The sequence below is a fragment of the Phaenicophaeus curvirostris genome, chromosome 6 (genome assembly GCF_032191515.1).
Source record: "Phaenicophaeus curvirostris isolate KB17595 chromosome 6, BPBGC_Pcur_1.0, whole genome shotgun sequence".
Taxonomy (NCBI): Eukaryota; Metazoa; Chordata; class Aves; order Cuculiformes; family Cuculidae; genus Phaenicophaeus; species Phaenicophaeus curvirostris.
In genome coordinates this window covers 34,791,200-34,814,149 of record NC_091397.1, presented here as the reverse complement: position 1 = coordinate 34,814,149, position 22,950 = coordinate 34,791,200, and the positions used below count along the sequence as shown (strand labels likewise).

The 22,950-nt window shown below is 41.3% G+C and overlaps 1 protein-coding gene across 1 annotated transcript; it reads left to right on the top strand.

Annotated features, from left to right (window-relative positions):
- The first annotated feature begins 196 nt into the window (after positions 1 to 196).
- On the top strand, positions 197 to 2,069 carry MRPL32 (mitochondrial ribosomal protein L32). The gene is made up of 3 exons (XM_069859757.1): positions 197 to 359; positions 644 to 825; positions 1,433 to 2,069. The coding sequence occupies exons 1-3, from the start codon at positions 236 to 238 to the stop codon at positions 1,685 to 1,687; spliced, it is 561 nt and encodes a 186-aa protein (XP_069715858.1). The 5' UTR covers positions 197 to 235; the 3' UTR covers positions 1,688 to 2,069.
- Positions 2,070 to 22,950: the final 20,881 nt, after the last annotated feature.

The window sequence follows — 22,950 nt, the reverse complement described above, 5'->3', positions numbered from 1 at the left end:
GAGAGGGACGCGCGCCGCTGAGCATGCTGGGAATCGAAGTCCCGGAGAGCACCGCCCGCCCTCCTCGTGCCGAGGAGCATGCTGGGAATTGAAGTACTGGTCCCCGGCGCTGTCACAGTCTGAAGCCCTCTGAAAACTCGGTTTCCCTGAAGGCCCCGCGGCACGCGCGCATGCGCAGTGCACTCCGAGCGACAGCAGCCCCCTCCCCGTGGCTTCGGCGGCGCTGTGCTGGGACATGGCCGCCCTGGTGGTGCTTTTCCCTCCGCTGCCGCGGCTGCGCGGCCTTCTGCAGCGCTGCTGGGGCCGGCTGGAGCGCGGCTTCCTGCCGGGTGTCTCTGGGGGCCAGAACTCTCCATGGGGTAGGCACCGGCCTGCTCGCTCCCCGCCCGGCCGAGAGGGAGGACGGCACCGCGGCTGCGGGGCTCGTCTGGGCTCGGGAGCGGAACGGGACAGCGCGCGGGCCTAGGGGCCCTGAGCGAGCAGAGGCGGTCGCTGTCCTCGCCCCGTCGCCTCCTCATGCCCTCTGTTCTTCGTCCTGCTTGCTCTCGGGCTGCCAGTGGGAACATTCACGTCGTGTTTCCTCACATGCACGCGAAAATGGGAGCTGGGTTTACTGAACAGGCTTCTCTTTTTTTTCCACCAGGACCAGCACTGGCTGTCCAAGCTCCAGTCCTTCTTCCACAGCCAGTAAATGATGCTAGGGATGGTAATGAGTTGCCAAGTTTTTTGGACAGCATCTTGTGGATGGCGGCACCAAAGAAAAGGCGAACTATTGAAGTGAACCGCTGCAGGAGAAGAAATCCCAGTAAGCTTATAAAAGTTAAGGTAATCACTGAATTTCTATGGGCTTCCCACCTTATTCACTGCATGTAATTTTGCTAACAGCAAAGGAGCGTGCTGGAGGAAGATTTCTGCTGGTCATTTTTCACCTCAGTTCATTTAGAGAATCATTGTAGTGGTCAATACTGACTTTAAAAGCTTTCTGGATTTTGTTTATAAATAAGCTTAAAAGACATTGTAACTTTCAAAACACTGTGTAACAGGAATATTCATCAAGCCTGACAGTTGTCTGCATTTAAATAAACAGTGACAGTGTAGGTGCAAGTCAGCAAAATGTGAACTTTAGCTAAACAGCTAGTACAAGTGGGAAAGGTCTATACTTTCTGCATCTAATTGAGCTGATGGGTCTTTTCTCTTCCAAACATAAGCAGGCATAATGATTTAGGTATTGACTTTCATAGGCTCTTCTAGGAGCAAGCATTTAACGTAGCAATACATTACAGAAAAATTACCTTATAGAGAAGAAAAAATTTTGAATTGTCAATTGAATTTCTCCAGTATTTAATTTAACATTTTTAGTAGTTTGTGATTGTTCCCTTTTGCTTTTGTTGTTTAATTTTAAAAATTCCTCTTTTACACTGCTTTTTTTTAGAAAAACATAGATGTTTGCCCTGAGTGTGGAAATTTGAAACAGAAGCACGTCCTTTGTGGCTATTGTTATGCAAAGGTCAAAGCAGAAACTCGACTGATACGGATGGAAATACGTAAAAAGGAAGGAGGACCATTTAATGCTCCAACTGTAGAGACTGTCGTCCTTTATGATGGAGAAAAGCCCACGGAAAAAGATGAAGGCAAGCGGATCATTGAAAGATCCAGGAAGCGTCCGTCTTGGTTTGTTCAAAATTGATCCTATAGAACTAACGCTAACAAAGGCAGTAAGAAAGATCATGATTTTCAAGAATGTTTTCCTTATTTTGCTCAATGTTGGTACAGAAAACCCAGGAGCCTTTGGGAAGCCTGCTTGAGCTGCATGTAATGCCATATGATTTTGCAGTCAGATGTTGTTTCTATAGCATGCAGTGGGAAATGCTCCTCAGCGAGACATAATAGCAGTCAACAATTAAAGAGAAACCAGGAACTGCCTTGGATTTGGACATCTGCGTAGAGTACACCGAACAATTTGTGTGTTAATGTTCTATGCTGGTTTTGTGAATAATTTTTTTTTTTTAACAAAGGGAAAACATTCACAGATGTAAAATAAAGCATATTAAGTTTCCTAGGGAAATCTGCTTTCTGGTTTTGGCTGCTGATTTTTTTGGAGGGGAAAAAAAAGTTCTAAACAAATGCTGACGAGAGGTATTTACAAGGAAAAATACTTTTATCTGGTTATTTCCATGGCTTCTAATGAATCTGCCTTGATCTCTCCACGACGCTGTAGTTTGAGATGTTTGGTGATATTCCTGCTTTTGAGCAAAATAGTGATTGCTATGTGGTATTTGCACTTCTTTGTCATACTCAAGTGTTTCTTGCTGTTGTCAGTATACAAAATCATTTTTTGCCCTAAAGGAACATGGAAAGCCTTTTCTTTCCTCTCCAAGTAAAATAACAAAGTGAAATGTAATGACTGGTAATCTGTAAATTTGACAAGGATCAAAGCTGATTCTTGGCAGCCATTTCTATTAAGTGCTCCACTTGGTCAGTGTCTGCTTGGAAAACAGCAAAGAACAGCTGTGCCTTCCTGTCTGGAGTCTTGTGCAGTGAGTGGGCAGGTCTGCACTCTGCTGGTACTTGTCAGTAGTACAGATAGAGCACCTAGCTGTGGAATTTCACTTCAGTTTTAGCTGCACAGTAGCACCATTGCATTTAAGATTAAGACTTTTCAGGCTGGGATTTCACTATTCAAACAGCACTGTTTAATACTATGGCCCAGCCAGTCTAGTAACTGTTTGCTGCCAAAAAATGCAAGCCTGGCTAGTCTGCCAAAAAATGCAACCCTGTGTTCCCTTGGCCCATGAATATATCTGTTCCTCTGCTGTCCTCATTCAGGGAGCTGTGCTGACAGAGAACTGTTCTCTGGCGTTCTACAGCTTGGTTTTAGTGGGTACCTTTCTGTAGCTTCAGGGTCAGAAAAGTGGCAGTGTGAGCAGCAGGAATATGAAAATGGAGAAGACAGAGCAATGCTTTGCAGAATAAACTTTTTATGTGACTGAGCCAATTATGACTTCTTAAGGAGTGGGCTCATGTGTGCTGTAACGCTTCACTTCTGCTTTTCTCGCTCTGGATTCTGTGTTCTGAAACATAACTGGTAGGAACAGATGTCAGTGGAGATGTTACATTTCCTCCATAGTCTAAGGGAATAATGAAAGCTGGTAAGTGTAAATTGATGCCATTTAATTGACAGCATCCAAGCAAACAACATATGTTCTTTTCAATTTGTCCAAACAGGATTTATTCCAGTCTTATCTGGGTTTCACTTACTCAAAACCAAAGCAAATGAAAGGTGTCAAGCAGGATGTGGATTGGAAGGTTTACTTTAGACAGAGCTGCATGGGATGAGCCTGACATATTGGAGGTGAGATTAGCCAGGTGATAAGACAGATACATTGTCCCAAGGGAAAGGGGTATGCATGGTTTTTGTCTTTGTCCACATTTTATATGACCAGTTACAACTTACTGTCTTGGTTGTTTTCTGTGTATTTATAATGTTGTCAAAGGTTCTGTAGAGAAACAAGCTAAATTAGCCTGGGATTTTGAGCACCATGGGTTAATTTCTCAGAAACACAGAGCTATTATTTCAAAAAGAAAAACAAAACAACATTTTCTCTAGATATGAGAGGATGTGGTTTCTGCTAGTGGGTTAATAATTATAAATGGCTGTCTATTGCATTAGTTCATTGAATTATAGTATCAGAGAAGCAATGAAGAAGCTTTACAAATAGAATTCTTATGAAATATGAGTGGAGTTAGGCTGTGTCAACACTAGGCACTTTAAGGTACTTGCCAGATCACAGTTAGGTAATGATTCATTTCAGAGCCATGCTGCTTAGATCTCTGCAATCCACACCAGAGGAGGTGTTTAATAGTGGTTTCTGAATAGTATGGGAGGAAAAAAAAATCATGAAAATAGCTGGTATTCATGGTCTCTACAAGAAAAATCAGAAACAACTGACAAATATTGAAGATTCATATATGCAATTAATACAGTGCTAGTTAATTTTCCTAAAAAGAACTAATCTTCAGTGAGAATCAGAACAGTTTAGTTTGAATGCCTTTTCCCTCAGAAGAAGAGTAATGGAAAGCTCACTTCCATAGCTTTGTTCTGTTAACACTGACAATAGGCAGCTCCATTACTTTTAATAAAATAAAAATTAAAATCTAGAATTCCTCTAAAACGTGGCATAGTCTGTTACTTGAAGTAAACCCAGTTTACATGTAATTCTGAAAGAAATGTAAATTGTGATAGTGCTAGTATATAAACATACGCTTTTGAAACAATGTAAATTCAAACTAACAACTAAGCTGGTTGTTGCAAATACAGAACTTCAGAATCCTTTTAAAAACAACAATTCAATGCCTCAGGGAATTTCACTTTGATACATTCAGAACCTGCTAGCAATTGCAATGATATTCTATTTTCTCTAAAGATGTCATGAAATTAAATACATGTTATGTTTGATTATGTTTTTCTTCTATAAGGATTTTATGCAAAAATTATTTTATTTCTTATTTTAGAAACAGCCAGGAGGATTAGGTACTGTCCTAAAATACAAGCTGCTAAACGATTTGATATCATAATGAGGATTGCAGAAATAGAGGTGAGCTCAGACAGTGATCAATTACAATATCCATAAAGGTCAATAAACCAGGTTTCTGTTCAGTCTGGGGTATAGCAAGGGAATTCCAATTAAAGGAGCTGCAGGAGCGGGCGGGCGATGCAGAATTGACTCCTCTAGGTGGCAGAGGAGTGCAGCTTCTCATAGGCGGGTAGCAAAAGCCCAGGATGGCCAGTGACGTGGGAAACTGTCGGATTCAAGATATTTGTGCCTGTGTAAGCAGAAGATCTGCAAAAAGACAGAATTTGCGAAGTACAAAGAAAGATACAATACCTGTTATGAGACATAAAATAATCTATTGTAATTCATTTTTCCAACTACATTGAATTAGATCTATACTAATAGTACATGTTGACTGAGAGAGTTGAGCTTGTTCAGCCCAGAGAAGAGAAGGCTCCAGGGAAACCTTATAGCAACTTTCCAGTGCTTAAAGGGGGCTACAGGAAAGCTGGGGAGGGGTTTTTTATCAGAGAGTGCAGGGGTAGAATGAGGGGGAGTGGTTTGGAGCTGAAAGAGGGGAGATACAGATTAGGTATTAGGAAGAATTCTTTTCTTCTGAGGGTGGTGAGGCACTGGCACAGGTTGCCCAGAGAAGTCATGGATGCCCCATCCCTGGAGGCGTTCAAGGCCAAGTTGGTGGCCAAAGGAACCTGAACATGTATAAGTCTATGGGACATGATGCGATTCATCCCAGAGTCCTGAGGGAATTGGCAGATGTGGTTGCCAAGCCACTCTCCATGATATTTGAAAAGTCACAGCAATCAGGAGAAGTCCCTGGTGACTGGAAGAAGGGCAACATTGTGCCCATTTTTAAAAAGGGCACAAAAGACGACCCTGAGAACTCCTGACCTGTCAGCCTCACCTGTGCCTGGGAAGATCATGGAACAGATCCTCCTAGAAGCTATGCTAAAGCACATGGAGGACGGGAACGTGATTAATGGCAGCCAGCACGGCTTTACTAGGGTCAAATCCTGTGTTACTAACTTAGTGGCTTTCTATGATGGGGTGGCTGCAGCAGTGGACACGGGTAAACCAGCAGATGTGATCTATGTGGACTTCTGTAAAGCCTTTGACATGATCCCCCACAACATCCTCCTCTCTAAATTGGAGAGATGTGAATTTGATGAGTGGTCAGTATGGTGGATAAGAAACTGGTTGGAGGTTCGTATTCAGAGGGTGGTGGTCAATGGCTCAAAGTCCAGATGGAGATCTGTGACTAGTGGTGTCCCTCAGGGGTCCATACTGGGACAGTGCTGTTTAATATCTTCATCAATTATATCGACAGTGAGATTGAGTGCACCCTCAGCAAGTTTGCAGATGGCACCAAACTGAGTGGTGTAGTTGCCACACTGGAAGGACAGGATGTCATCCAGAGGGACCTGGACAGGCTGGAGAAGTGGGACTGTGAGAATCTCATGAAGTTCAACAGGGCCAAGTGCAAGGTCCTACATGTGGGTCGGGCAATCTCTGTTTTCAGTACACGATGGGGGATGATGTGATTGAGAGCTGCCCTGCGGAGAAGGACTTGGGGATGCTGGTTGATGAGAAGCTCAACATGAGCTGGCAGTGTGCACTCACAGCCCAGAAAACCAACCATATCCTGGGCTGTATCAAAAGAAGCGTGGCCAGCAGGTCGAAGGAAGTGATTCTGCCCCTCTATTCCTGTCTTGTGAGACCTCATCTGGAGTACTGTGTCCAGTTCTGGAATCCTCAATGTAAGAAGGATATGGAACTGTTGGAACGGGTCCAGAGGAGGGCTACAAAGATGATCAGAGGGCTGCAGCTCCTTCCCTATGAGGACAGGCTGAGAGAGTTTGGTTTGTTCAGCCTGGAGAAGAGAAGGCTCAGAGGAGATCTTGTAGTGACCTGCCAGTACCTGAAAGGGGCCTACAAAAAAGCTGGAGAGGGACTATTCATAAAGGCTTGTGGTGATAGGATGAGGGGGAACAGGTATAAACTGGAGAGAGGCAGATTTAGAACAGACACTAGGAAGAATTTCTTCACCATGAGAGTGGTGAGACACTGGAACAGGTTGCCAAGGGAAGTTGTGGCTGCCCTGTCCCTGGAGGTGTTTAAGGCCAGGTTGGGTGGGGTCTTGGGTAACCCAGATCTAGTGAGATGTCCCTGCCCATAGCATGGGGGTTGGAACTAGATGATCTTTAAGGTCGCTTCCAACCCTAGCTATTCTATGATTCTATGAATGTAGTAAATTGAGTCTAATGAATCAGTTGATACTTCGACTTTTTTCATGCGTCCTATATTTCAGTTTCCCCAAATGAGGACAATATATATATTTAGAATAAAGGGTATGTGTTTCATATCAAATGTGCTACATAAAGATATGAAAAGCAAAAATGAAACTGCTCTGGACTTTCAAAAAAAAGAAGTTTTGTGGATATATATCAATTATTTGGCAGGAATTTCTGCAAAGCCTCACTCATGGATCATGCGTTTTTTTTGGGTTTTTTTTTAAATAAATCAGATTTCCTGGTTTTAAGGTAGTGGGTCAAAGGTAAAGAAGCAAAGATCTGGAAAATCACTAGGTAAAAATCCAATCCTATATTGTTATTTTCTTAAGTGTCATACCTTTTAAAACAGTCCTATGATTTTTAAAATCTGGGATATACTTAGTGTGCTCTGATGATCCATTTACACAAGCATTTGACTGTTTCCCTTGGTTTCTTGATAGGGCACGGACTCTTCTCCCTACAAGGCTGTTCTAATAGAGTTGTTCTCACTGCACAGACATATATTAATGTTCTATCTGACATGTACTGGATATAAGCTTGGTTAATCCTCTGTGTGCCCTAAATTTGGGGCCAGCTCACAAGACTCACAAGGAATAGGCACATTAAATACATTGTGTGTCATGGTGTAAGAAGGAGAATCAGTCCCTACTTACACAGCTGACATAGCTTTTACATTGCTTCCCAAGGTACGCTAATGCTGCTTCTATTCCCAGCCCCATCACACAGGCTCATCAGCTTGTCTAGAGCTTACAGCTCTGTTTTCCATTACTGTGTAGCTCTAGAGCTCATTATGTGAAATATTCACAATGCAAATAAGGATTTTGAATAGGCTATTGGAAAGATGTGTGTTTCATTTCATAATCTGGGATTAATGTTAAATACAAAGAATAGTGGTTTTAAAGGGGCTGTACTGAGCTTAAGGCTCAAATTTGGTAGACCATTCCTGTAGGAAAGGTTTGTTCCGAATGTATTTGGTTTGGAATTCCTATTCATTCATCTTTTGATTGTTCCTATTCAGTCATAATCAGATCAAGCAAAGCATCTAAGGTGTTTTGAAGAATAACATCAGGATTCAATACAATTAAAGATATCTTACATAATTCTGTCACTCCTTAACAGGATAAATGCTACCTTGATCTTCAAGAAGCCATTGATTTCAGCAGGGCTTCTTTTAAAGGTAATTGTAATTCTAAGTAACTGAGAAGCAGGCTGTAAAGTGTCAAGCTGTTTTGTTACAAAGTCGCCTAAGGAGATCATAAAAGCATTTTTTTATTGAAATCAAGGAAATAAAATAGATTAGGCCTATCAATTACCAACACGTATCATGATACATCACTAGAACGCATGAGTTCAGCTCTGCCATGGTCCTTTGGACAAGGTCGTTTATGAACAAAGAATGTAAACTTTTAGGAGTTTGGGAGAATGCTGAAACTTTTGAATTTCTCTTGCCCCAAATGAAGCCTTCTCAAATGTTTTTGTCCAGCACAGAATAGATTACCACAAAGTTACAGATGGCAAAGAGAGGTGCAGAAAGAGCAAGTGAATTTCTCAAAATTGCTCCCCCAGTCAGTGATAGGAACTGAAGTTATTTGCAGATTATCAGCCTGTTTTATCTCTGCTGTGTCACAGGTTAGGGAATAAAAACAATTAACACTTGCGGTGGATGTTTATCTAGCTGGACTGTGTTGTGATCAAGCGAACTGCTCCAAAGATACTATATATCTAAATGTTTGCTAGGTCATAGTCCCATGAGGACCTTTATCAAGAGCGCTTCAGATAAGCTGGAAATCTGATTTATTACTAAATGATGCCTCCTTTTTTTTTTCCCTCCTTTTACTTGAAAACAAGAGGAAAAACTGTGATTTTTGCAGGAAGCTTCCAAGCTCCAGACTCAATCACTACTCATCTGCAGAAGAGTATCTTGTCCTAGGAGAAAAGCCATTCTGTGCAGTGGGGTTATTTATTTATAAAAGTATGACTCAGCTGAGCAGCCATGGCAGAATCTGTTCCCAGGAATTTTTTCATGTATGAATCTAAAATTAAGTGTAATCCTAGAAGTAAAATATTTGTTCTCTGTAGATTTAGTTCCTTTGGTCAAGGAATAAGATGCATTTTTCATCTACTGTATTTCATCTAATAGGAGAAAAAAACCCCAAAACCATACAAAAGAATAAATTGTTTGAAAAAAATCCAAGAACATAAGATCCAGAGATCATTCACTGGCAAAACCAGCAATACCAATGTGCAAAGAATTGGTTTAGATCATTTCCCAAATAAAACATCTTTTCTCTCAGACACTTGATGCTGAAAAATACAAAGGAAGAGGATTTGTGATTTTTTTTTTTCTATTTTCTTTCCTACCAGAGAGATGTACTTTGCTTTCAGGCCACCAGAGTGTATCATCTTCCTCATCCTGTTGATTTGATAGAAGCTAGGAATCCCTGAATTTGTTGCTTAGGTTATGTGACTATCAGATTCAACAGGCAACTGTCTGAGAATCAGTAGTCTTGATCAAACGTAATTTAATTATTTTCAGTTTATTTATGTTATAGTGACCCTGAGTGCAATGACTGTATCTCCCAAGAGCATAGACACTAGCTTTGTTAACATGGTTTTCAAGAATGCTATCTGTATCAGGAACATAACACTTGAAGGAGCAACAAAAAAAAATGGTCTTCATGTCTGTCTTTAACAGATCTTACAGCCACATTTAGGTCTGAGAAATATGAAGGAGAATCTGACACTTTAAGCAAGATTCTTTTCCTTCCAAAGATAAAGGCAAAATGAAAGTGATGACCAGTGATAAATATGGTTCATGGAGTTTTCATAAGAGACCCAGCCTGTGGAGTTGAAAAATAAAAGGATGAAAGCTCCTTGCTGAATTCAAAGCTGTAGAGAGCGTTGCCAGGAAGGCTTGCTTGTGCATCCACGTCCCAGGAGAATTCCTCTTACATGTCTGCAGCTGGTGTTAATCATGACCACAACTAGATTTCATTAATAGTGTAAGCAGCAGAAAAATCTGTAAGGAAATCAGGAGTTACAAAACCCCTTTTTCAACAATAATTACTATGGCCAAGTACTAGATGCTAACATTTCACCACTGATCTTCTTCCTTTAAATGGTTACCATAAGCCATGGCCCTTAGTGGATATACTGCCTATAATTTGGGAAAATTGCCCATGTGTGCCACTGTTTTCCATCTACGAAATGGGGATAATACCAAATTCATGACACCCCAATGGAGCTCTGACAGGAATCTTTTTTCCTAGGCCATCTAAATTCTGACGATCACAGAGTGCTGATATGGGTACTATCAACAGAAAAGCTTAAATGCATCCAGAGATCTAGCTTACTGGTGGGCTGGGTATTGCTTCCAAACCCTGTTTTCAGCATGCTGGCCACTGAGCACTGGTGCCCACTTGAGCTTCTGAGAAAGGCTTAGATGGGTCCCCTAAGTAGAAATCACAGAATCACAGAATCACTAGGCTGTATAACCAGGCTTATGGCCCCTTCCTCAGACTCTTCCCACTTGTGCCACTAGATGTTTTGTGCCTGCTACAAAAAGTCTCTTGCAGCTTTCTAGACTACACAACACAGCATCACTAGCCTGTGCAAAATCACTAACAGCTGCTTTGCACTGACAGTCTTGGAGGAGTACTTGTAGAAAATAATCAGTCCCACTGACTGCTGGGGAAGAAGCAGCAAGTACAAAGCCTCACGAAGATAGCACAAGTCATGTCTTGGTTTGGTTGTATGCAGCCAGCTGCAGCAGACTTGTGTCCGTGTGTTTTTCTGGGTGTGCCACGCACTGTGGCTTCTAAATGGTAAGGGACAGATGCTACCGTACCGGGTGGTCAGATGAAGCATGGATTACCTGACTTTTTCAGGTCCTTAGGAGACAGTGGAAGCAGTCCCCAGCCAAAGGCAGTTGAACGTTGCAGCGCCTCTTTTCCACCCATCAACCTCTACCATCCACAGTGGTCTTGGATTGCACATGATCCTTGATCTGTGTTGAGACCAGGATGAAGTGCAGCAGGAATCTATTCTCCCTCACCCACTCTTACTGCCCTTACTGGAGAGAATACGGAGCTGGATTTTTTAAATTTTAAGCTATTTGAAGGGTACCCTAGTTCTTCCATGAATGAAACAGACAGAAGTATGGGGAAGATTTGACAGGCCAGGCATTAGCTTTTAGTCTTGTTTCTGCTGCAGGGACTAGCAGCTATGATTTTTCACAAACTGCTTGGTGCTCTGCTTCATCTCTGAGGCAATTCTTGCTGCAGTGCCTGAATATTTAGATTTTTGCATTATAATTCGATCATGTTGGACTTCCCTGTGCTGCTTGCCCCACTGCCAAAATATGCATAGCTTTGGCATGTCATGTGATTTCCCACCCTTACCACTTATTTTCCTTATTTGAAAGGTCAAGAAATCACTACCTGTGAAACACCTTTCTTAAAGGAAGATCTTACATTTTATGCAGCCCAATTTTCTTAGCACCCTCCTCCTATTTTCTGCATATGGCCTTGGGACTAATTTCACCTTTGATAAACTATTAATCTAAGGAGTGCACATACGGGTAAGCATAGTGTCGTATTTCCAGCCAACCTACCTCTAGGCTTTGCATTAGTCCCTCTGGATTTTGCAGTAAATGAATTCATGCAGGGCAGAGGTTAAGCAGTATTCTCAGGATTCCTCCATTTTAAGTATGAAATCAAAATCCTAGACTGGCACAATTCCTGCTCTCTTTACTAGTCATTTTCCAGTAAAGCAAAATACTGAGCCAAAGCTCAAGAACTGGTGAACAACTTGGTGGAAATTGCTTTCAGCATTCAGTCCCCAGGATAGTCAATAAATATGGAGGACTCTCTGTAGCTTGTTGACTTCTTCTTTCCAGTTTGTATTTTCCTTTAAAGAAAAGGACATTGTGCTTTTGTGAAATTCAGCTCCTACAAAAGAATGCTTTGTGTCTGCACAGCTCCAGTGGCAGCAATACCCAATGCTAATAACAATGAAGAGCTCGTGGTGTGGAGAATCCTCCATTTGCTCACTCAGAGATATGTATATCCAATTTTTTTTGATTTCTGATCAGCTGGAAAGACAGTGGTAGCTTATAGAAATACAGTTCTGATGCATCACTCATTATGCTGAGACTAATATGGCTTTAGATCTTATTTTAGCTACAGAAGAAGTCCCAAGGCAATGAGGGATTATCAGAAAAGCAGCAGTATGGAAATGTGTATGGAGGGAGAAGGGGAATTAACAGCTGGAGAATACTCAGTGCTGGTACTCTATAGGAAAAGCAGAGATCTCATTAATAAGTCCTGAGATCTTATTGTAAACATGTTGATCTCATAGGCTTGTGCAGAGAGAATATGGATTGTTAGTTTTGGACCACCAGCAGTTGTGGATTTTATATCCCATGATGATCAACATGGTTTTGATTCACTTGCCATGTAGTATATCTGGCTGCAATACCTTTCAATTAATTTATCCACTGTTTTTCTCAAATCCAGCAGAAAGTCACATTTTGCAATTCATTACTTTTTAAATATTGTATCTGCATATGAGAAGTGCTTTAATTAGCCCATCACTTTCCTGGAGGGGTAAGGTTTTTTCTACTACTTATTTACACATATTCCATATAGTCTTCTAAGTAGGGGAAAATTGTCTTAAAATATTAAGAACTGTTATTGGCTAAACAAGTTCTCTAACAGAGAAATTAATTACTTCATTGCCTTGTTCAGAAATTTCTTTCAATTTGATGACCTTGTCACAAGTTAATAACCAGAAATATGGACCAAGATAGGAAGCATATATGCAAATTTAGCAGCTGAAAGAAAGCTTCAATAAGGATAGTTAATTAAAATGTTTAAAAGTGCCATTTTACTTTCTCTCTGCCATTTTATGTATAATCCCAAATCCTTTCTCCCTCTTGCTTTCCATGTTCCTGTGTCTCAATGGAGCTATCATCAGCTTTATTTCACTATTCCCACATCTCTGAGCCATCTGTTAGGTGTTACTTCTTCCCAAATTTTCTTCTGAGGATTTATCTTTTTCATCTTTAGCTAGTGCATGAAACCCTTACCTTTACGCCCACTGAAGTTCGAGGTACCTTATGATCTTCCCTAGTTCCTCAAAACAAACGTTTCCTTGTTCTTCTGAGGTGTCACGTCGAAGTGTGTTTGGGACCTGACATTTCCATTCAGCACATAAAAAGACCATCAGTTTACTGGGGAAGCCACGAGGACACCCAAAAGCTTTGTTCAGTAAAGGTGGTGGGAAGTGTTAACGTGAAGTAAAAACACAAATGGAGAGAGGGAGAGAAGCAGGAAGGGAAGGGAAATCCTGCGTGTTTGGAGATGAGAGATTAGGCTCAGATGGAGAATTGCTCCATGGCTCACTCTCCCAGATGTTGTGTGTACCCAGCCCCAGCTGCATTCCTAGAGCGCTCTGTCTCATGTGCTCAGTTGCAGGTTTTTCCACTCTTCTATTTAAATAGTTTAACCAGAAAGATTGAGCAACTACTGACTGAACTGTTGAAGATGTAATTAAACTGGCAAGAGTTGAGGGGAGCATTTTCTTAGGAAAAAGCAATATTTTCACTATGAAATGTCACAGCTAAATTCAGTAGATACTCTGAATCTGCTTCCACTCCCCCAGATAAATAGCTGATGGCCTAGTGCAGTAGTTGTGACTATGGGTAATGGGTCTTCAGCAGAACCACTCAGGTCTGGAAGGTGACCAACTTCTGATGGTACATGGGAAAAAAAAAAAGCTCTCATCCACTTCTTTATCTTCTGTAGTAGCAGTGGTGAGCTGCTGTTTAAGGGCAAGGACATGTCCCTGCATATTGTTCTGGGTAAATATTGAGCTATTGTATGCAAAAATTTAACAACCTCTGTACTGCAAATATTAATATAGGTAGTGAAACTGCTTCCTGGTGGCCTGGAGCTCCTCTAAGGTAAGATAAGGAGCTCACAGTTTTGTCTTATGTGTGGCGGAGTTCTTCAGGGTTATGACTTTAAGATATAATTCAACTCAGTGAGATTAGGCCTGGTAGTGAAGCAAAGGTTATTTTAGGTGGGCTTCCTTTCTGAAAGAGTTTGGCCAGCCTTGGCTGTCTTGCTGTAGCCTAAGAAGGCGTACTCCAGATGTCGAAATCATGTTTGAAAGGATTTTATTTTGACTCATAAGTGCTTGTTTTAATTCTAGGATTTAATGATTTCACAGCTGAGAGCTATGTTGTGATGAAGTTGTGATGGGTGTCTCTATCATTCAAGTTATTCCAGCTCCTAGGTGACAAAAACTTAAATTTAAAAATCTATCTTTTCCTGCTTTGCCCCTTAAATTTGAGCATATGACTATAGTTAACAGGAGATGCCATTTCCCATGGAATTACTTTTTTCCCCCCTACATCATATTTTGCTGCTTATCTGGTTTTGGTTGGATCTTTCTTCCTCTACAATATCAATAAGATACTCTTGGTATAACCTTCCCTTCACAAATCAGTGGGTCAAAGAAGCAGAACTAGGACCATCTGTTCTGCCTCCACTTGCTCCAGTGCAGAAGACGCCTTTTGTGATTGAACCAGGGTCCAAGTAGTGTTTGATTCGGTATCATAGCGTGGCTGGTCCAAGTCACTGTCTAGCTCCTAGTTTTATTTAATAGCCAAAGAAGCCCCCGTGTTGGGCAGAATCCACGGGGAAACCTGTAGTCATGGGAGGAAGGCAGAAGTGAAAAGATGTGAAGAAGTGGAGAGAACTTAATGAAACAAAATACTTTGGTATTGAAAAAGAACCCCAGACTATGTATATTAAAATAAAAAGGAATGTATCTTCCTAGACGCAGACTGCTTTGAAAATGTCACTTGTATTCTCCAGTTTTGGGGGTTTTTTGTTTGTTCTGACAACTTTTTTGAATAGTTTATGACAAGTGAGAATCCAACAGATTGTTTATGTCCAGTCCATTTCTTTTTAGGAAAGTGGTGAAGTTAATTTATGAAGCAATTATCCCATGGCTTGAGACATGCCAGTAATACAGTCTGATAATGAAAAACAGTGTTGCTAGAGACAGTTAAAAAGCAGGTGAAATACGGTTTATTTTACGATTGTGTAGGCTGGTAAGGGACAGGATAGGTGATGTGAGGAGAATCTAAGCTTCCCCCCACCCCATTCAAGCTATATAAAGACAAACATCATATTGTCTGTCCTAGCAAGGGTTCTGTGAACTTTTTTAAACAGAGAATACAGTGGGAAAGTTAAATTCCAATGAGACTCCTTAGATTGTTTCTGACCAATTGGTAGAGCTAAAATTGCATCTGCAGAGGGAATCTGACCCACAGGAGTCTTGAAAGCAAATGTTCTCAGTGATTCAGGCAGTTATATAGATTTCCAAAATAAACTATATGATTTCCTCAGCTTTCTCTCCTCCAAAAGTCTCCTTACCTGCTTCTTTTGTCTTTGGCTTATAGTCTTTACCTCTCCAGCTTGAGATAAAAGAGAAGCTAGCTGCATTCACGTAGGACACTGTACTTTGTTATATTTTAGTTAGTTACTGCACTACTGACCTTCCCCTCAAAACTAGGCTATGCTAAACTTCTTCAGTAAATTATCTACAAGTCTGTACTAAGAAAGCTGCCAATTATATTGCAGGTCACAAAGGCTGCCAGACTTCTGAGGAATGCAGGCACTGGGACTAAGAAAACTTGCATTAAATCATGAAGAATGAGTATGCTAAGAAAGGATGCTGAAGGAAATGGGGAGAATTAACACAAAGGAGGTGAAGACAGATACCAATAGAAACCCAAGTCACTTCCCACTGAGCCAAACTCACACCCTGCAGTCCTGTTGGTGTGGGATAGTGAAGGCTGGGCAGGTTCCTTTCTACTGTCATTGCGTCTGGAACGCAGGCTCCTCAAGCATGGTTGCTAAACTGCACACTGGAAGATTTTGCAGGAGACTTGCAGCATTTTGAGTGAGGCATTTGGGAGAAGCAGCAGCTCCCACTGAGAGACAAACTCGTCAGAAAGGAGAGGTGCTGTTCTCCACAGAGGCACATCACACCAGCAGCGTGTCTCCCACTGAGATTTTGTCAGCATGCTAATTTGGGAAAGAAAGATATGGTCTGGCACATCAGCCTTGCAAGTTGCTGAACCCTTCCTGAAAGTGTTGCCAGCTGTAATGAGAAAAGCTTCAGAACTTTTCCCTTTTATCCAGGTTGCAACAATCCCGCGGTCACAGCTCCAGATCACATTATGGTTCTTCTGATCTCTTGTGCTATGACATACGTTAGCCTCTGAGATGCAAAGCTCTGTCTGTCAGCAGGTCTCCAGCTGCTTTCTTTTCTTGTAGAGGCTTATGCAGACACTATGTTTTCGGTTTTGGTTGCCCTTAGTCTTTTAGCCTAATTGTCCTTTGGGTAGAAAAAGCTAATAATAACTATGTGATTTTATAGGCTATACTGCTAGATACCGGCTTTTGTTTCTATGTTTCCTCAGTGCTGTTTTCGTGTTTAGCAGACCATTGAGTAAGAAAGATGTGGTGTGGATGACCCCACTCAGATGCAAGAGGAAAAGTCCCTTGTCTAGGCCCCACAGGCTTGTGAGAGTGACCTGTTCTAGTGACCTGTTAGAAAGCAAACAATATAGCATGTTCAGATAAGTGGGTGCTTTTCACCTGAAACTACAAAATAATGTCTAAGGAGTTTTGGATTATTTTCCTGGAGAAAATAATCCAAAAAGAATCATTTGACTCTTCTTCCTTTCTTCTTACCCTGCTTGATGAAGATGTATGATGAGTGAGAATATAGATCGTATCCCTTCATCTGTGCTCCCTCCATTCTTGCAGTAATATTTTCATGGTCTCTACTGAGGCTTCATTCTATTTTTAATAACTAGAAATAAAGGAAAAATAAAACATAGCTTCCAGCCAGCCTTCTTTCAATATACCACGGTAGATCTCTTATCTCTGATCCAGATTCAGTGAACTTTTCCCAGAGGTGCCAGCATCATGAAAACTCAGCAATGCAAAATCAAAACAACAGGCCAGTTACTTGTACAACTTGCATGAAAAATTGATCTTTTGAAGAGAAGCTGGGGGACAAAACCCCAAAAAGACATCTTTTCTCTTAGAAAATTTTGTTGTCTCATTTTCAGATGTGCAATGATGTGGAAATAACATGGTCATCTGAATTTCTGGTTTAATAATTTATTGTGCTGTGGTTTGAGTTGGGAGAGCAAAAAGGTTTTTTAGGAGGAAGAACAGAATAATGTGTGTATGTCTGCTAATTATGGTATTTATATGAGGTCTTCTGTACTGCTGTTTCCCGTGTATCCCAGGAAAGCATACAGTGGTCGCAAGTTCATCTTCAAGACCACGCAGGCAATAGCCTCTGCACTAAGACAGCCAACAGAAGTGCTAATTTGTGTAATTTGGGTTATAGCAGCAGATCTGCTTGGGAGTAAACAAAGATCACTGCTTCTCTGCAGCTTACCCCCCTTGAAGAGATTGACTTGTTACTGAAGGGGCTGCGTGCATTTGCAGTAACTTCCTAAGGAGTTAAACAGATCGATGGCAGTGTGCATCCTACTAGAAGGGAGGAAAAACCCATTCTTAACCTGTGAGGCTGTGAGTGCTCCTCAAGAGCACTATTAGCTCTCCCTGCACGTGCCATAAAGCTTTGGCATGAAGGTACTGTGTTTATTGTAGACTGGTTTTCATGCCTTGTGTTTGCTTATGGAACTACCCAAACATTATAGTTTATCCAAGAAGTGTCCATGGGCAAGGACACCTCCCACTAGATCAGGTTGCTCGCCTCATCCAATCTGACCTTGAACACCTTCAGAGATGGGGCATCCATGACTTCTCTGGGCAACCCGTACCAGTAAAGATTTTTCCTAATATCTAATGTAAATCTCCACTCTTTTGGCTTAAAATTGTTACCTCTCATCTTACCAATGCACTCCCTGATAAAGAGCCCCTTTCCACCTTTCCTGTAGGCCCACGTTCTTCCTGTGCTGAGGATCACTGTGGCCTTTAAAGGTCCCTTCCAAGCCAAACCATTCTGTGGTTCTGAGATTTTTCTCCCTCTCCTGTGGGGGCCTGTGGGTATTTTCCTGTGTAGATGAATAACAAAACTTATGAAAATATACATGCTTACTGGAAATAATAGAAAGTCATCTTTGAAAGGCCCTGTTCTCTGATCCCAAGCTGATATTTTGTACAGATTCCCTGATGCTAAAGGAAATGCAAATTTGGTAGGTTGTAGCTGCCTAAGGACTGCTTCAGCTGAGGGAATCCTCATATAGTACATGTTACAGCAGCTGTAGTGACTCTTGTGCCAGTGTCATGCTGGGTTGCTGGATTACTTATGTTCCATATAGACTGAAAAAACTCAGAAAAAAATGAGCAATGAGGTAGGAAGAGACACTATTACATTCTCTAGCCTTTGTGGGGGGATCTAGGACTATGCTGTGCACCTGAACAGTCCTGACTTTGATGTGATGCTCCTTGGAAGTCCACAGCCTTCAGCTCTCTAGTAGTGCAGGTGAGTGGACCACCAGAATGTCAGCTGGGTTTTCTGGAGGAGGTTACCGCTCCAATGGCACCCAGAAGAGGACAAATTCCCCCAGCTCCTAGCTGGAGCTGCTGAATGGTGGCTTGGCCCATGGGGACTACATCAACATCAGGCACTGGTTTCCACAGAGTGTGAAGCAAATAGAAATGATCGCTGTTTGGAAATCTGTCTTACAGAAAACAATTTAGCCAATCATTTTTAACATCACAATATTGGAAGCCAGTCTTCGCTGGCATGAAGAAAGAGGCATTCATTTAATAAATTATGAGGAGCAGCCTGACTCAATGCACAGCTTCTTAACTGTACTTGGCAGTGCTACTGCTTGTGATGATATCCTTAATGCATTTGCTACTGAATAAGTGATAGATTTTCCCGATGCAATTGCACATTTGGCTCAACTCATTTTTCTTGTATATTCAGGCATTCTCTTTCAGATAGTAGGGTAATTTCATTGAAATGAACGGTCTTATAGTCTACATTTCTTTTTGGCTTCTATTAATTACCATGATGTTATTTGCTTGCAATAGGAAAATTCAGTCCCTGATCCCAAGAGACTTTTGTGTAATGTTAAGCGCAAGCAAACTTACGTTGATCCTTACAGGTATTTGCATGCGTTCAAGGTCTGTACTGGATCTTGCATGTTAGGCTTCCTAATTTAATAGGGACTTTTTTTGTTCTTGGAATTGTATTGCATCTTCTCCTTGTAGCCAACAGATTGTTAGCTAGTGCACTCATCTGTATGGAAGACCTTGGTTTAAAACATCTCTCTGCCTAAAACACTTGACCTGTATCTCCCAAAGCCAAAGACATCGCAGGTCTGAGCAGAGCAGAGGTCTGAGGTCACTGAGCTGAAGGTAGCGGTGGTGTCCTCTGCACACTTCCTTGGCAGTGCTGGGGGATTGGTGCATGGAGAGCACACCCCCCTGGTTTGACCCTGGCAGATTAAATTGGCAGGTTCACAGTATTTTGTGGCTCATGGTGGGGCCTAGAGGTGTCCTAGACACCTAGTGACTCAGTGCCATGGGCTTTCAGACAGTGGTGCAAACACTTGAGTGGCGGTGTAACATGATGTCATCTGAGCCATTGCCGAATACATTAACTCGGTCTTGGTGAGAGCCGAGCCATGTTACTGTGGCATTTCATTCTGTTTCTTATTGGCCTTCTGGAAAAGCATCATGTATTGGCCTGGGAGTCCCCACATTTTTCTATGCATCTTCTATTTCCAAGCTTCCCTTACTAACAGATAGCTATTATAAATGGCATATGGCATTGCTATAGTGTACTGTTATGCAACTTGAGGGCTGGCTTTCTGAATGTCAGTGACATCTCAGCAGTGTATCTAAGCATACAAATACCGAATTTTCTTGCTTCTACACACCTTTCATTCATTCTTCAATATGCAATAGAGCTCTTCAAGTGAGAAATACAGTTATTTCCAGTATACAAGAAAGGAGTTTAGTGATTGACCAAGTCAGCTTTAAGAATTAGGAAAGTTTTGGTCCCTTGGGTAAAATCCCAATAAACTACTCACATTGACTCTGTGCTCTTATATCGCTCTTCTGTGTTAGAGCTGACTGATGCCTACAAGGAAATGCATTCAGCTAACTTAAGCTCTAAAAGCTAGTGAGGGAGATACTCACATTCTGTATAAATGTGCATCCCGTTTGCCTGCTGATGAATTATTTAGATCTCTGCTATTTATGGAATCTGTCAGTATGCTTTTCTCTGCTGCTTTGACAGGAGAAGCGAAGGAATCTGAATGAAGTGATCAACTAAGAGTTAAAATTTATTATTAATAGTTGCAGTGCATTAAGTTGCATTTTTCTCAGTATTTGGCATTCCTCAGAGACATTACCTGTTACTATAAATAAAACTCATGCTGTCAGGATAACTGCTCTTCTTCATTTGTATGGCAAAATGAGCCATTTTTTATTTTACTTTTAAAATCTGTATTATTAAGGCTTGTGTGTATTTGGGCTCTAAGCACAGACAGCTTTTACACTAGTCTCATGTTGCTGTTCCTCCATGTGGTATTTGTACTCAGAGATGGATTTTACATAGTAGTGCTGAAAGCTCCCACGCACCATAGAGAAATGCAGACTGGGCTGCTACTGAGCTGGCAGGCAGACCTGGTGCTGCTCAGAAGCTAGTGAGTGGAGAAGGGTTAGGAAATGGTTGGTGTGTTTTTTTGGTGACTGCAGATCCCTGTGCTCTGAGTCACAACCTTTCTTCAAGTCCTAAAGCCACCATCTCTGATAGTGGTCGGCTTATGGTTGACACGGAGGCTTACCTTTCAAGTACTCCTGCTGCCACGCAAGCACGCAATCATGCAGAGGAATAGATCTGGTCAAAAAACATCCAAAGGAGGAAAAATAAAAAGAAGATATTTCTAAGTGCATAGGCAGTACTGCCAGCACAAGGGTGTATGCAGGAAAACAGTAGGGGAAAGGAGGAAATGACTTCTTTTGGTGGTGGCAGCCTGCATTAAGCCAGTTTGAGTCAGTTACAGAACTGTCCCATTGAGAGACAATATAGTTGTGTTTTATGTTGTCCCCATGCAGCTTGAAAGTGGTCATGTAGATAAAAGTGTGCTTAAATGTTTGCCTTTTTAGTAATAAAAACACATGTCATTAAAAACATCAATAATTCATCTGCAAATATTACATAGAGAAAAATACCTATTTCTATTTATAGATATCAATATCTGTATATCCGTGTATATCACTTAACATGTGCAATAACCATCAAGTAGTCTTGCTAAAGGACTAGAAATGTTTTGCAAAGATTAATCAGTTATTTTCTGGGAGCATTCAGTATCTCAGTTTTACAGAGAGGTCATCTGGGTAGAGGGTGTTTAATAGTCTCACACGAACTCAAACAAAATTCTTCCACTAACTTCCCTGGACTTGCCTGAGGCGAAATAAGTCAGCAGCAGGGCAAAGGACTGACTGAATTGTCCAGATTTCTATTTCTACTTTCTAGTCCCTAGGCACCTCCCTTTTGTGTGTGCCATTTTTGGAATGATGGTGTTATCGTGACTATTACTTCTAATGAAGGTCATATTGGCTTCTTAAAATAAGCCTTTTTTTTTTCCTTTTCAAAAGGTGCATAACAATAATAACTTTTCCCTGGGATGAAATTCAGTCTGGGGACAGTTACAACAACCTTAAATTAGCATAGCTATTTCTTCCTAAGTTAAAGAATGCCAAAAAAGCACTTTTGTGGTTTTGCGCTATGTGCTTAGCACTCCTCTCAAATAACATAAAGTGGCTTTGAAAGTGTAATTGATAGCATGATAGCTTTTCTAGTATTGCAATGATGTAGTCTGCAAGTGAATCAAGGAGGACTATTTCCTGCTGGGAAAACACCCTCCACTCGAGGCAAAGGTGCCTGTGGATTGCAGTAGCATTAAGAAACTGCCGCAGCATGTTGCAACATTCTCTGTTAAAACTTTCAGTCCTTGTGGTATTTGCCATGTTGGGAAAGGTATTTGTGAGCAGTTCTCAGCCCAACAGTGTATGGAAGTTATTGGCTTCCACACTTGCATTTGAAGATGGTGAGCACAGGCATTAGGATTGCAATTTATGACCAAGGGACAGAGCTATCACAGCAGCGTGCAGGGTCAGTGCAAAGCAAAGCTCATTGTGTGTAACACTTCTGTACCTTAGTTTACCTTATTGTGTGACTGCATATGAACTCACCTCAGCAACAACACGAGTATCTCTACATGCGAGAAACATTTTTTACTGTCGGTTCTTACATAGACAATATCTCACCTCTTTTATGGTACCTCCACCCTTAGAGAAATTTGCTTACAAAATAGGTAAATAACTTAAATCAAAGAGCAGGACAATGTAAATGGGAGGGCTCATCTGCTTATGCATACCAAGCTATTGTGTGACGGTAAGACAAAGAACTGGGAGACCAGACTGTTCAGCTTTTTTCCTGACTCTTCCAGACAGTTTCTTTGACCTTTAAGGACCCCCTGTTATTTGCAAACCTGCATGCCTGAAGTTAGATCCACAGGGTCTGAGTCCGGGCTTAGTGATATGAAAGAAGCAGTTCCTGCATGTTTCAATGAGTGGTGGAATTATTCCTGGGGGAGTAGTCAGGTTTTTTCATCATTATTTCTGAAGTGCAACCTCAAGACAGAAAGCAGGACACTCATTTTCATGCCTACCTGCAGATGCAGGCACTTAACTTCCGTTACCTAAATCCAAGGAAAAAAAATCTTTGAGACTTTGTATACTCTTTGGTAAAATAGAGAGAAAAAAAATATCTGAAGTACTAAAGGAGATGTGGAATGGGATCATGTGAATCCAGAATGCTACTTGCTTGTATGTTTGATCTTGTGGAAACCAGTATTGTCTAAAATCTTCAGGGGACTTGCTTCTGATTTGTCCTGGCAGAAAACAAAGAGCAGAATCATCAGAGTATATGAAATGTCCTCATTTGGGGGTTTGACTTACTCAGTATTAATAAGGGGGCAGAATGTGACATCTGGTAGTTGA